Genomic DNA, 13,653 nt, shown 5'->3' on the forward strand with positions numbered 1-13,653 from the left:
TGGCATATTCGACAAGGCGAGCATAGGCATGAGGAACTTAATCAAGGATAGCTTGTTCGATAGCTGTGTGAAGAGCCACACATTTTAGCATTGAGTCTCAAGATCTGGAATAAGGAAGTCCTGACGCACCAAGAAGTGACAGCCTCAAAACATCAAGCCCAGGAGGCGGCGAAACCTATTTTTCGCTACAACTCACCAGACTGGGCGTCTGCTTTCCGGTATGAGGAGTGCAGGTTGGCACCGAGGAGCTGGTTGTGAGCGCCTACTCTAGCTTCCATGGTTATCTTAGAGTTCCGCTTGGATCTGCATTTGCAGTGGAAAGTATCCACAAATAGCAGTAAATGATTCGAATTTGGCCTCGACACTGGTTCGATTGCGAGTTTGCGACTGTCATCGCCTTACCTTGGTAGCATGGGTGTCTATGGGCGTCATTTTAGGTGGGCCGGCTCTGTGGGGATTCTGGGGCATGTATAAATTCAGTCGGTCGTTGTGAGACATACTGCAGCGAGTGTTCGGGAGTGAAATATGTTAGGAATTGTTGCAGCAGGAGGATTAAAGCAGGTTTAATGAGTATATTAGAAGCAAAAGTTATGATGATCCAAGAGGGAGGGCAAACGGTGTGAAGCATATCCAGTGGGACACAGAATCATACAACCAAGGAAGATGAAGTCAGCTCTGGGGACAAGAATAGGGTGGGATGGGAGGCTTCTGTTATTAAGAGTCATATTGGCTCCATTATAGGACCCAACTCAGGCATTATTAATCTGTGTGTTAGGGAGCCATCGCTGCAGATGCGTCATTTACTGTGTGGCATTAACAACTACTAAAGGAGGTGTCCTGTGCAACACAGAATGTGTTGCTTAATAGGAATGGAATAAAGTATTCATCGCCACCTCTCTTCAAAGGTTGAAAGTCGGGCATCTTCACTACCCGGCGATTACACAGTGGGCTATAAGCCAGCATATAGGATCATCCACCTATCATCCACTGGCAGCCTCGCTCTCAGCCTAGGTTATGTTCACTGCCACTTATCATCCCAACTTTAACCCAGGCTCGTACTCCTCGCCAACCAAGGGCGCCAACCAATCGCCACCAGCCATCGCCAATCAGCCCAATAGACAAAGGCCAGGATATCTGGATAGGTCTCGTCAAGGTGAGCTGTGGCCTGCGTCCAGTGACTTACCCCGCAACGGATGACGAAAAGGATATATAAACCTTGTGCGACCCAGGGTGTTTCGAAACTCAGGAGTCCAGCGTTAACTCTCTCAGTCACTCAACACTCATCTTAACATCTCCATCAACTATCTACGCTACAACAGAGAAAGCGAATTTCAAAACATCAGAATGTCGGCTCCTCAAGTCGTTCAGAGCCTCTCCAGCGCCAGCGGTCCAGCTGGAGGATATGTCAGATCTCAGTTGGCCACGCTCAGAAACCGCTTCCTTAACACAGGTAGGCAGCGCCCTTCATCCTGCCTGGCAACAACAACTAATCCTAACAACCAACAGAGAAGCGAAGAAAGCGAGCTGCCCTCCTCTCAACCTCCTTTGCCGCCCACCGACCCGTCTGGATCACAGCTGGTGCCGGAGCATACACATCAGCAGTCGCAGTTTTCTTAGCGATGAAATATATGCGCCGACTTCCGGTCTAAACCTCTCGACCCATAACCTTCTCTTCCATTTGCGTCTACTTAGCCATTAAACCTCTAAGACGTGGTTGAGCCTAGATCTAGAGGCAGAACTGCAACTGTCTTTGATAGACAGCATTTTATCAACACTTTCTTTCCTTTGTGTGGGAATGGATCGATGGGACATCATGTGATATCAGGAGTCTACTTGTATTTACTTATCAGAAATGAAATGAATGAATCTGTCATCAAATCCTGCCAGACGTCTCGAGTAAGGGGGGTCTACGAAAGTACGCCTCCATCCTCCCAAGTGTCAGCCCAGGGGGGGCAACTCGTGACTTCATCCCCTATTCGAGGGACGAGACAGGGATGAACCTCGCTCAACATATATCATAGAGCAATATAAGCCTGTGAAACCCAATAATCGACGACAGGCCACTCATATCACGGCCTGATGCGTCAGTGGCTGCGTGTACCAGATGGAAAGTGCGTGGTCTGAGGTCTTTCTTTCAGTTGCGTTGTCGTTGTTTTTCAGGACCTTTGGCATTCTCCCTGCCATGTCACTGTAACCAGACTTCATACTATCAAAATCATGACAGCAAAAGATATCAAGACCCACCGCACCAGCGCTCAAAGCTCCAACTTAAGTCAAACCTCCATCATAGAAAAACGGGGCGCTGGAGCTGGGGGTGGGCCATACCCCAGACCCACTCCTCGCATCAAAAGCGGGGTCGCAGTGTCAGCCTAACGCGCTTTGTCGTCGACAGCACAATCAAACAGTGCATGATTGGGTGTGAGATTAAGGTGGTGTGGACAACTGGCCTTGGCGACGACCCCGCAATTTGGGCTTTGAATAGAGTCCATCAAGATCATTACCTTGGGCGAGAGGAAAGGGACATGGGGACAGGTCTCGACTCCGAGGAACTGGTGGGAGGCGTGTTTCTGGGTCAAACAATCCCTCAGAGAAGCTAATTAGGTAGCTTGATGACTTCTAGGTGATGTGGTTGATCGCACTGCTTCCTTGCTACACACACGTGACAGCTCAATTTCCGTGCCTTAATGTCTGTGGTGGTTCAAGACTCGGGTCTTCGTCCTTTGTCGTCCATCATCTTCCCTAATAATCAGATACTATGCCACTTGGTTAAGAGCTCAAGATACGATCGTGTATCGAATGCTTCTTACACACTTCTCCAGCCTCTCTCCACTCAAAGCAGATGGACATTAGCCGACTCAACCAAGATGGCGAGCCGAGCTCACGAACTACACCTTCAGTATAATCTTGCATGCTCATTCCTATAGATTTGGTCCATGGCCATTTTCTGTTGAATGGACAGTACCGCCAAGTTTGATATCCGCCGGGGGCACATTTATATTTCTGAGTGCTCAAAACCTCCGTCACGTCTTCCAAGGGGCCCTCTCCAATCGCACGTCTGTGTTTTATCGATATATGGCAGTGTGTCAAATACTCGATATCAAGTATGTCTGGCGGGTTGGCGAAGATGAAAGGACGAGGTGGCTCGCATGTTCGCCTTCTCGCCTCTGAGGTGTGATTAGCAGGGTACTCTCGACCCAGATATTTTTTGATAGACGTTATCTACTTCAATGCTAATTTAACTCGGCCAGGTAACACCTTTGATCTGCTGGTTTTGGTCCGGGAAGAAATTCTACTTATTCTCCACAGCTCTCATGAGTGGCTTTGTCGGTCAGTGTGGGTGAAGTCCTCTGGGTGCATTGCGGCTAGCAGTTCGTCACCTATATAGGATACCTTTGATGCTATACGATGCTTACAGAGTCTCGCTACTGCGAAGAGATCCTAGGACGAACAACGAAGGCTAGCGTGGAAATATAGTAGCGAGGAAGGTGGACTACCGTGAGCAGTTTCTAAGACCGGGAATTCTGAGCATTGATCAGGAAGCTCTGCTCGACTCAGTTTGTTTCCACGTACTTGGATTCATTTTCTATTAACCATGTCTGCGAAGCGGTCCGGAACAAGGTTGTATAGATTGTAATGACTAAACCGTGACCTTATCTTGAAACAGCTGATAAGCAGGATCCATCGACTGACCTCACCTCATCTACTCTCCTTTTCTCGTGGAAACACTTCCTTCTCAGTCCTCGTTTATTTTGACTTTGATGAGTGCTGCATATTAGACGAGTTGAGCGATGCAGCGATCAGCGTCTCGCGTTACTAGTGCTTGTCGGAATTGCAAGCAGCGGCGAGCCAAATGCGATGGTGCTCGCCCCACGGTATGTCACCACAACCCCGCTTGCTTCTGAGGCTAATGGCAGGTGGAATCAAGTGTACCCGTTGTCGAGGCCTTTCTCGCGAATGCACTTATGATGGCGTTGATCATCGCAAGTCTCGACATACTCATGCTGAGTTCAGTGCTCTGCACAACCGGATTGCGTACCTCGAGCAACAGGTCAAATTGTTGATGCACAGTCAAAACACCGTATCAGATAATCCAGATGTGAGACCGACCGATGTTGCTGCGGAACCAACTGAGTCGGCTGTTTTGTCGCCTTTGAGATTGTCATTACCTCAAACCCAGCAGCCAGACGATTTGGCTTCATTTCCATGGGATATCCTAGACACCGCCAGCGACTGGATAGTCGAGCTACCGCCTTTACCATGGAGTGAGGATAAGAAGAATATGGTTCGCTCGCTACTCTCCAGACGGGGCTCGCAGCTTGACTTCGATTGCGAGACTGGAAAGATGATTTACGTTGGGCCAACCAGTAATCATCATCTTGTCGGGACGAGAGAGGTTCGCCTGCCTCCTCGTTCTGAGGCAGCACCACTGCCTAGACTTCACACATTCGACATACTTGAGCAACACTTGTTTCAGTCTTATAGAGACACTGTTCAACCAACATTCCCGCTGTTTTACGATGGGCCTGGCAATAAGAGCTCGCCAGTAGTGCATCTAGCTGCGTCACACCCGCTGTTACTATATATCGTCTTAGCGCTCGGTGCCTTTTTCTTGAAAGAGTCTGTGACTGTACAGCTGAACGTGTCCCAGGAGATACTGGTCAACCATTACACAGAGGGCTTTACTAACATATCAGGCCCTGAACTCGAAAATTGCTCTTTTCAGAACGTAAGGGCATTTTTGCTACGAGCGTATCTGGACATTCTCCGCGGAAAGTTAGCATCTGCCACTATCTACAACAGTCAGTACACTCTGATCATAACTAGAGCGACGGGTAATAATGAAATCCAGGCATTGGGTGTGCGATGGCAAAGCGTTTAGGACTCCACGTTGATTGCACTACTGACATCTCGGTGTCGGAACAGCAGGAGAGACGGTCTCTGTTTTGGGCCACTCTTTGGCTTGACAGGTAAATCGCTCTTCATGTTTTGTGCTATCACTGTAAACTAACAGCAGTAGACGACTGGCCTTGCTTGAAGGAAGGGCTTGTCAAATCGATCATAGCGATATATCCTGCTCTCGCCCTTTATCAATATTGAGCGCTCAGCCAGGCTTCTCTGACCTCCCTGTTTCCCTCGAGCTCATCTATGCTTGTCAGGTCGAGATACATTGTCTCCAGGACGTCACACTGCAGAAGCTGTGAGGACATGCATGTTCTTTCAACAGGCTCTAGCTAACGTACTGGGACTATAGATATAGTTTCTCGAACGAGATCTCCAAAGCCGACGCAATCTCGGATGGCCACCTCAAGCTTATATCTTGGTTCGCGTCTCTTCCTGCGTCTATGAAGGATGTGAATGGCGGGAAAACATTTCACCCTAGTTTCTTATCTTTTCAGTATGTTCCTCCACCCTTACTCGTTATTTGGTCACTCAAATAACTCCCCAATGCCACAGTATGTGTTTCCATTCCGGATTAATCCTCATTCATCGACGGTCGCTCAGCGATGATGGAAAAGCCGCAGAGCTTTCAAACAAGTTATGTGAAGAGTCAGCCGGAGCAATTTCCAGCTTGCTTAAGACATATAATGAGCAGTTTTGCTCGAGCCTGTCTGATCCAATGGTTCTACATGCTGCCTTTACCTCTGCTCTTGTACACCTGGTTCTCCTCTTGCAACCAAATATTGTCACGTACCGGTCGGCATTGAAGGCGCTGCGGAGCACAAAGCAGATTCTTTTGAATTTCGCTGCCACCTCGTCTCCTGCTTCGAGAATACTAAACGACCTCCAAGAACTTGCTACTAAGTGGGAAATTGCTCCCGCAAATTCGCCAACCTTTTGGAATCGGACATCATTAGAGCCAAACCCTGTCGATTTAACATTCCTGGACTCTTTCGCTCCGCCACTTATAGGGTAACCAGGCCACTTGATTTTCCACCACCTGTCAACCTACGACCCGAACTTTATATCTTCTTGTCGGTGCGCTTCTTGTTGTGCAAGAAGTGCGATCTCAGTGGCAAAGGTATTCGTCATTTACACCATCAAACAAGATACTACCCGCCGGCCATTCGGTAATATGAGCTATCCTAATCATACAGATGGTTTATCTCTTCAAGTGTCTTCTTTGCCGTCTCAGGCAGCCAGAGATAGGAAATGACCGCGACCACTAAGCTCAGACCACCGACCAAAAACATCGCATTTGACCCGATGGCGGCAAAAAGATAAGGACTAATCATGCTGGTGAAGAATGAGCCCAGACCCAGACCGACAATACCGACAGAGCTCCCACGGGCTCTAGATCGAGCCGGGAAGATTTCAGAAGGATATGTGAAGGGTGCCCACACTATCAACGGTTAGAGACGCCCGAGTCCTCGCGAGTTAGAATACGTACACCATGTGACACAAAAGACAGCGCACCATAGCATGACCAGCGCAATTACAGCAGAGCTGTATCTCTTAGCAGCGGCCGTATCTGACGCGGCTTCCTTGGCCACAAAGTGACCACACATGCCGACAAACACTAGCAGAACTGCACCGATCAGGGCACCGTAGATGAAGGCGTTTCGTCGCCCGATTCTATCAGCATGCAGAGCACCGATCAAGCCAAAGGCGGCCTGCACGAGGATTCCAATACCCGAAAGAAGAGACGCCAGATCACTAGACCAGCCTCCAGCTTCAAAGATCTTGATCCCGTACCCGGAAACGAAACCGCTACCGACCATTGCCTGCGTTCCAAACTGTACGAAGAGAGCTGACCATGTACGCCGGGCTGTTTGGTACCGATCTTTTTTGAAGAACATGCTCGTATAGGTAGTTGATGAATTGTGCAATATCTCCTCTTGCAGCGCGTCCTGAATAGAGACAATCTCGTCATCCACAGTCTTAGCTACCTCCGCCAGACTGTCAACTTGGTTGGACTGCATAGCAAGGAGGACATCTCTAGCCTGCTCAACCAAACCAACACGAACAAGCCACCTTGGAGACTCTGGCAGAAGCCAGACGAGGCCTGAGACCACAAGTACCAAAGCACACTGGTATGCTATAGGAAAGCGCCAGAGCACCTCACTGTCTGTCGCCTTGGAAATGCCGTAGATAAGGAAGTATGACTGGCTCGCCCCAAGGGCAGCACAACACATCTGTGACCCGATTGCCCGGCCACGATGCTGTGGAGCTGTCGATTCAGCGGACCAATTCAAACCAACCGAGTCAAATGCCCCGGTCGCCAGGCCATTCAGAAACCTCAGTGAAAGAGCCCATCCGAAATTCTGCAAGGAAGCAAACATTGGAATCACGATAAGGGCGTATAGTCCCGAACAGAAGATGGCCCGGCGTCGTCCAATCATGTCAGAGACTGGACTGATGAGTAGAGCTCCGATAACTACACCAATCCAGTATAACGCGTTTATTGTTCCGATGAGCAGCTCCGTGTGTTTTGATCCATCCGTCAGACCGACTCGAGCGAGGTACGACGGGGTAGCAGACACACTTCCCATTAGGGCCACGTCTACATACCACGTATTGATCAGTCACCAGCAATACACAATCTTTTTTATCATCTTCACTCACTTATGCCTGAGATCATCAAACATGCACAACCTGCGGCGACAACGCCGGTCCGGGATGCCCTAGCCGAAAGACCGTTATAGCGGTATGTCGGAGCAGGGCCTAGCACATATTTTGCCCACGCTGGGGAGGTTTCCATTGTGACAACAGTAGTCGATTGCTCCCCAGACTCGCTGTCTGGTGAGGCCTTTACACTCGTTGTTTTCTCCATTGCGGCACGTGTCGTCTGTGGATAACTGAAGTTGATGTTTGTTGTTGAAAGGATGGGGATGGAACGGCCGCAACGCGAGGCCAATCCTTTTATCCCTCTTCAATCTTGCTATCATTTTCTTCTACTGTTATTCAACTCACTCGCATCTTCAGCCCACGAAGCCTTATCACTGCAGATCTAAGACCCGTGGAGACTGATATACTGCGGATGTTGACTTCCGCCAATCAATCCGCATTCTCTCATCAATGTGGATATCGACTTTGAGATCCTTAGGGCTTTTTGGCGAATCATATAGAGTTCCAAAAGCGAGTCAATCGCATCCACCTCCAAACTTATCTTTCTGATAAGATTCTCAGATGATAACAGGCGGATATTGATATCCGCCCTGTTTAGCTGGTGCCATCTGGAATATAACCCTGAGCCTACTCTAACTGCACGACACCTCAACAACAATATAAAGGTCAATTGATTGAAGTCAGTATGTCTCAGCCCAGTCCAATATCCTTTCACCACTCCTTACCTCGCCATAGCCATCATCATGTCTCGTCCTCCCGTTGACCTCGACCCAGCCGGCCCCGTCAAAGTCGCCGTCGTGCAAGCCGAGCCCTGTTGGTCAGTTTTTCCTTACCACAAATGCAGCTCCCCATGCTCAGCCATCTAATCCTTGGCAATCTAGGTTCGACGTTGAAGCAGCCGTGACAAAAACATGCGACCTCATCACCGAAGCTGGCAAAAACGGCGCAAAGCTAATCGCTTTCGCTGAGCTCTGGATCCCAGGCTACCCGAACTTTGTCTTTGCACACACTACAAAGATCGTCAACGACTTTATGCTCGAGTATTATCGGAACAGCATATCCGTTGACTCGACGCACATGGCAATGATCCGAAAGGCCGCACGCGCGGCTGAAATCATGGTTGTACTAGGCATCTCAGAACGCGACAGAGGCAGTCTATACATGTCGCAGGTTTTTATCGGACCGGATGGAAACATTCTCCTGCATAGGAGGAAGTTTAAGCCGACTGGGCCGGAGAGAATTATTTTTGGGGATGCGGTATGTTTATGGTTTTCTTCTCTGCTCCTTACGTCAAGCGGTCTCAACCCATCTGTACAAGACTATAACATACTAACTCAATCATGGTCTCGTCTAGTCCGGCGACTGCGCCAAAAACGTCATTCAAACACCCCTCGGCCGTATCGGCGGCCTCCAATGTTTCGAACATCTCCAACCACTCCTAAAGTACAACACCTACGCGCAAGGTGAACAGATCCACATCGCCGCCTGGCCGAACCTCTTCCCACCCGTCGGCAAAATGCCCTTCTTCAACACCGTCGAGTCCTGCCGGATGGCCACACACACTCTAGCCGTCGAAGGCGGCGTCTTCGTGCTCCTCGCATCATCAATTCAAAGCGAGAAAGGTCTCAAAGCAAACGGCCTCCTCCCCGCACCCATTCCCGGAAAGGGAGACACTCACGAAGTGGTCAGTGAAACGAACATCGAGCCACCTCATACCAGAGTCACAGGTGGTGGATTTAGTGTTGTTATTGCGCCTGATGGAAGGACTATTACGGAGCCTGTCGCTGAAGACTGGGAGGGACTTATCTATGCAGAGCTGGACTTCGAGGAGATCTACCGCGCTAAGCAGTGGGTTGATCCTGTTGGGCATTATTCACGGCCGGATGTCTTTACGTTGCAGGTTCGGAGCCAGACGAGGAGGTATGTTGAGGTTGAGAGTGGGAATACGAGTGGCAGTGAGGGGTTTGAGCATGTTGGTCGGTTTCCGGAGTTGGAGGAGTAAGGGAATGAGTGCACATACTGTTGCCTCCGTGATATATGGGAAGCGAGCCAAGGAGGGATATTGCAGGAAGAGAATGCTTTATAGGTGATGAAAGTTGGTGACGCTTGCTTTGCAATATCCTAGTACCTTGGTCACTGTTCACCCTCATGGGGCACCCTGAGTCGCTTCCCCAGCCCGTTATGAACCTCCTCATCGCCCATTTTCCTTTTCTTATCTTCATCAATATCCATCATTCCAACATTACCATCACGCCTGCAATCATCCCCATACCCCAACATCCTCTTATGCCACTGCTCTCGATCCTTCGCCTTTCTCTCCTCGATCTCTCTAAATTGAACCACATAATCCCTAGTGAACGTTGCCATTCTTGCCTCATGTTGCTCCCTGTCTTCCTGCATGTGCCTCCTTATTCTCACCTCCTTCGCCAACGATCGCAACCCCCACTTCCGCCACTCCGCGATAAGTCTCCACCACTCAAGACAATGTTTCTCGTCCTTAATTCCTGCGCAGGTGATGCATCCATCGTGGACCGCTGGCGACCAGTAGTTGCGGCATACAACACGATGGATGATATGCGCTTGTTCAAAGCACTTCCTAAATATGGTATCGTTACATACAGGGCAGAGAGTATGGCGAGACCAGTTGCCGGGGAGGTGTTCTATTCTGCCGAATATTTCAGGCGGGAGGTCATCTTCGCGAGAAGGGGGTAGAGGCATGATGCGGCTCTGTGGCAGGTAAAAGAACAATGATAAATCCAATTTGCTTTTGTCTGAGCTTGACGGTCTGAGACTCGGTCTGATTCTGGTCCTGGAAGATCCTTGTGTTGTATGTTCGAAGCTCAGGTAGCATAGAAGGGAGGAAGGTGGTGCTCTTTATAGCCACTGCACTTCTTCATCGTTACAGGTTTGGAAAGGTTATATATACAAAGCCTTTGAATTGTGTATCGTGTTGCATTCATGTGATGTTTTAAGGGCCTCGGGCTTCTTTGCTGGTCCTTTCTGCTCTGTTTCAGGGATTCTTTGTTGGTCAGCTCACTTCGATTGTATTCCTATAGTGATAAAGACATGTAACGTCTGTTGATCTTGGCTTATTCCTCCTCTCATGGTATTACTGCTACACGTCGGCTGCCGAATAAACAAAGAAGCGTGTCTAGTTCAAGGATTCGTTAGCTGGTGTTGGAAATTTGTGACTAGAGTCAGATAGATGCACGTATATCTGACCTTGGGAAGAACATTCAAAAGAAATAGAAGAATGATGCCCCTGTTCGTCGAAAGTATCGTAGACATAAACAGCTTGCAGCTATGTGTAGGTAACGACAACGTACATCGGAGGGTAAGAATCAACGTTGTTGGAAGGAATTCACGGCGTTGTTCTTTTCTTTGTTTTCCAGGTTGCTCGTAATTTGAATCTCTATGTACGCTCCCGAGACTCGAAGTAAAGAGAATGAACAACGGAGTTGCCAAAATCCGAGCTTATCTGGTTCATTCGCAGAGTATCCTTGCCGGACTTTATTCATTGGCAGATGTAGATGCCCTGTTTTTATGATTTTTATCCGCCTTCGTTGTTGATTTCTTGACGCTCCTCATATGTCCTCAGTAGAAGGCAGCGGAGGGATGAAGTATGAATATAATATTTAGTTAGAGTAAAAAGGTACTAAGACCAACAGATCATAGATCCATCCAGCTAAGTACATTAGAAAGTAAACATTAGTCCCATAACATAACATAAGATAACATGACCATGATTGCAACAGCCTCTACTCAGTCCAACTCAAGCTAGGGCAAGATTATGCGGCTCTCAAAGCATAACAGCAAAGGCACCGATAATCGCCGCACCAGCAAGGGAAGACTTGATGGCGTTCACGGTCGCGGCGCCGGTGAACTCGGGAGCATCAGGGCCGGAGTCGGTGGGCGTCTCAGGCTCGGGCTCGGGCTCGTCGGTGGGCTCGGGGGAGACGCCGGAGGGGATGGGGCCGGGCACATCGTCATCCTCTTCGTCGTCATCAGTGGGAGGAGGAGGAGGGGTAGTTGGCTCTGGGTCATCGGTGGGCTCGGGATCGTCAGTGTGTGTTTTCGTAGGCTCAGGCTCGTCGGTATGTGTCTTGGTAGGCTCAGGCTCGTCGGTCTTGGTGGGCTCGGGGTCATCTGTGTGGGTCTTGGTTGGCTCAGGGTCGTCTGTGTGAGTCTTGGTGGGATCGGGATCTTCCGTCTCGCAGTCATCGGTGGGCTCAGGGTCCTTGGTTGTTGTCTTTGTAGGCTCGGGGTCCTCGGTCTCGCAATCGTCTGTAGGTTCCGGGTCTTTTGTGGTTGTCTTTGTGGGCTCGTCGGTGGTTGTGGGAGGGGGAGTCTCGGTCTCCGTGTCACAGTCGTCGGTTGGTTCGGGGTCTTTGGTCGTTGTCTTTGTGGGTTCATCGGTGGTTGAGGGAGGGGGTGTCTCGGTCTCGGTGTCACAGTCGTCAGTGGGCTCAGGGTCCTTGGTAGTTGTCTTGGTAGGGTCCGGGCCATCTGTGGTGGTGGTAGTAGTGGTAGTGTCAGTTTCGCACGGCTCTTCAGTCGTGGTAGTTGTAGTGGTGGTAGTAGTGTCTGTCTCGCACGGTTCCTCAGTAGTGGTAGTGGTAGTAGTGGTAGTAGTGTCAGTCTCGCACGGCTCTTCAGTAGTGGTGGTGGTAGTTGTTTCGGTGGCGCTAGTAGTATCCGTAGTACTAGTTGTGTCTGTGGTAGTCTCAGTAGTGCTAGTCTCCGTGGTGGTCTCACTCGTGGTCGTTGTCTCACTGGTCGTTGTCTCCGTGGTGGTCGTTGTCTCACTAGTCGTGGTCGTAGTGGTGGTCGTCGTTGTAGTTGTCGTAACCGGTGGCTCGGACACGTCCTCATACGCATCAATGCCCGCCTGGATGGAGACAGCAATGGCAGCAGACAGCTCATCTGCAACCTCCTCTAGACCCGCAGGGACCTTCTCGCGAAGAGCAGCAGCAAAGCCGTTCGCAGCAGCCAATTGTGCGGTCAGCTGAGCGTAAACAAGATGCCCGGACCCGGCCTCGACAACAAGATCCTTCTTGCCGACAAGAGCGCTAATGGCAACATCCACATTGTCGATCAACTCCAGAATAGCAGGGACAAGGGTCAAGGCATCGGCGGTAGAGAGCCTCTCACTCGCAGTAACGATAGCGGTACCATCGTTGATGGAGGCAACTAGGGCTTCGGAGGTTTCCTCGATTGGGGAGGTGTCTCCCCCAGTGTAGGCGGCAATCTCAGTTCCTAGAGCAATAACGTCGGTGTTGAGCTCGCCGACCTTGGCGATTATTGCTGAGCCCTGGCGTTTGACAACCGTTGGCTGCCAGTCAAGCTTCGTCGGCGTGGCTAGGGCTGTGGTGATGGCGCCCAAGCCAGCCAGGAGAAGGGTCGGAGAGAATCTCATCTTGCTCCAATGTCAGAAGTTGACTATCTGTTGCAGATAGCGGCAGGTGAGTGGTATAGCTCTGGCAACGGAGTGCAGTCAACGAGTGTGGTGTGCCAGTGGAGCTAAGAACACGAACCCTTCCCAGCCTTGGGCGACTCGGGGATTTATGACTGCAGGGCTGGTCACGGCACATGCGCCCCAATACTGAGCAAGTTAACCTCGCTTCTCCAGACCCCAGCCTTCCAAGGAATCTCGTTGCGACTTGGCAGCGCTAGGTCCAGTGCGCTGGTCGATGACTGGATCCATCTCAGCCTTAGTTGGAGCTAAGGATGTGGTTACATCTGGGATGTGACTACCTTCAAAGAGTGAGTACTCGATGTGAGACACTCAAAACCTTGAAGCATACGTTTGGCGATAATTACGGGGCTCGGATTGAGCGTTCGGCGCCGTGTATACTCTTCGGAGCCTTCATGTTCGTGCCAAAGGCGTCCCTCAACCACGATTAAAGAATCAACAGGACGCATCCGCTAATCCAATGTAGGCAATCTGTGCGAAAATCAAGGCTTAGTATGTCGGTATTCAATCAGGGACCGTAGGCTTAGGGTGATTGAGCACGGTGACTGGCCCCGCCCCATTATAAAGAACGCCGGGGCCAAGCTAATCAAATTAGATTAAGCACGCCAGCTTTG

At 50.1% G+C, this 13,653-nt stretch overlaps 7 protein-coding genes across 7 annotated transcripts; 4 read left to right on the plus strand and 3 right to left on the minus strand.

The window, feature by feature from the left end:
* The first annotated feature begins 1,252 nt into the window (after positions 1–1,252).
* BJY04DRAFT_179077 (uncharacterized protein) lies at positions 1,253–1,870 on the plus strand. The gene is made up of 2 exons (XM_073709841.1): positions 1,253–1,450; positions 1,507–1,870. Exons 1-2 carry the CDS (start codon positions 1,345–1,347, stop codon positions 1,647–1,649), a joined length of 249 nt encoding a protein of 82 aa, XP_073575516.1. The 5' UTR covers positions 1,253–1,344; the 3' UTR covers positions 1,650–1,870.
* Positions 1,871–3,741: 1,871 nt separating this feature from the next.
* BJY04DRAFT_116266 (uncharacterized protein) lies at positions 3,742–5,328 on the plus strand. The gene is made up of 4 exons (XM_073708253.1): positions 3,742–3,872; positions 3,926–4,799; positions 4,850–4,967; positions 5,018–5,328. The coding sequence occupies exons 1-4, from the start codon at positions 3,789–3,791 to the stop codon at positions 5,199–5,201; spliced, it is 1,260 nt and encodes a 419-aa protein (XP_073575517.1). The 5' UTR covers positions 3,742–3,788; the 3' UTR covers positions 5,202–5,328.
* On the plus strand, positions 5,329–6,132 carry BJY04DRAFT_116267 (fungal specific transcription factor domain-containing protein). Its single transcript, XM_073708254.1, has one exon. The coding sequence runs from the start codon at positions 5,456–5,458 to the stop codon at positions 5,912–5,914; it is 459 nt and encodes a 152-aa protein (XP_073575518.1). The 5' UTR covers positions 5,329–5,455; the 3' UTR covers positions 5,915–6,132.
* BJY04DRAFT_213912 (general substrate transporter) lies at positions 6,084–7,771 on the minus strand (the record flags this gene model as incomplete). Its single annotated transcript, XM_073715060.1, has 3 exons — positions 6,084–6,340; positions 6,389–7,501; positions 7,564–7,771. 3 exons carry the CDS (start codon positions 7,769–7,771, stop codon positions 6,084–6,086), a joined length of 1,578 nt encoding a protein of 525 aa, XP_073575519.1.
* A 538-nt stretch (positions 7,772–8,309) lies between these two features.
* Positions 8,310–9,633, plus strand: BJY04DRAFT_230023 (carbon-nitrogen hydrolase family protein; the record flags this gene model as incomplete). The annotated part of the gene is made up of 3 exons (XM_073719193.1): positions 8,310–8,383; positions 8,448–8,823; positions 8,921–9,633. 3 exons carry the CDS (start codon positions 8,310–8,312, stop codon positions 9,566–9,568), a joined length of 1,098 nt encoding a protein of 365 aa, XP_073575520.1. The 3' UTR covers positions 9,569–9,633.
* Positions 9,424–10,601, minus strand: BJY04DRAFT_179081 (uncharacterized protein). Its single transcript, XM_073709842.1, has one exon. It carries the CDS (start codon positions 10,282–10,284, stop codon positions 9,700–9,702), a length of 585 nt encoding a protein of 194 aa, XP_073575521.1. The 5' UTR covers positions 10,285–10,601; the 3' UTR covers positions 9,424–9,699.
* Positions 10,602–11,187: 586 nt separating this feature from the next.
* On the minus strand, positions 11,188–13,113 carry BJY04DRAFT_116274 (cell wall mannoprotein 1 family protein). Its single transcript, XM_073708255.1, has one exon. The coding sequence runs from the start codon at positions 12,980–12,982 to the stop codon at positions 11,366–11,368; it is 1,617 nt and encodes a 538-aa protein (XP_073575522.1). The 5' UTR covers positions 12,983–13,113; the 3' UTR covers positions 11,188–11,365.
* Positions 13,114–13,653: the final 540 nt, after the last annotated feature.

Source organism: Aspergillus karnatakaensis, assembly GCF_047715665.1.
Source record: "Aspergillus karnatakaensis strain CBS 102800 unplaced genomic scaffold BJY04scaffold_5, whole genome shotgun sequence".
Classification (NCBI taxonomy): Eukaryota; Fungi; Ascomycota; class Eurotiomycetes; order Eurotiales; family Aspergillaceae; genus Aspergillus; species Aspergillus karnatakaensis.

Bases quoted from the DNA above. Each gene is read 5' to 3' on its own strand.
- BJY04DRAFT_179077 (XM_073709841.1), top strand. From the start codon at position 1,345: ATGTCGGCTCCTCAAGTCGTTCAGAGCCTCTCCAGCGCCAGCGGTCCA. The intron at 1,451-1,506 runs GTAGGCAGCGCC...AACAACCAACAG, and splicing joins AAACCGCTTCCTTAACACAG to AGAAGCGAAGAAAGCGAGCT.
- BJY04DRAFT_116266 (XM_073708253.1), top strand. From the start codon at position 3,789: ATGCAGCGATCAGCGTCTCGCGTTACTAGTGCTTGTCGGAATTGCAAG. The intron at 3,873-3,925 runs GTATGTCACCAC...GGTGGAATCAAG, and splicing joins GCGATGGTGCTCGCCCCACG to TGTACCCGTTGTCGAGGCCT. The intron at 4,968-5,017 runs GTAAATCGCTCT...TAACAGCAGTAG, and splicing joins GCCACTCTTTGGCTTGACAG to ACGACTGGCCTTGCTTGAAG.
- BJY04DRAFT_116267 (XM_073708254.1), top strand. From the start codon at position 5,456: ATGTGTTTCCATTCCGGATTAATCCTCATTCATCGACGGTCGCTCAGC.
- BJY04DRAFT_179081 (XM_073709842.1), bottom strand. From the start codon at position 10,284: ATGCCTCTACCCCCTTCTCGCGAAGATGACCTCCCGCCTGAAATATTC.
- BJY04DRAFT_116274 (XM_073708255.1), bottom strand. From the start codon at position 12,982: ATGAGATTCTCTCCGACCCTTCTCCTGGCTGGCTTGGGCGCCATCACC.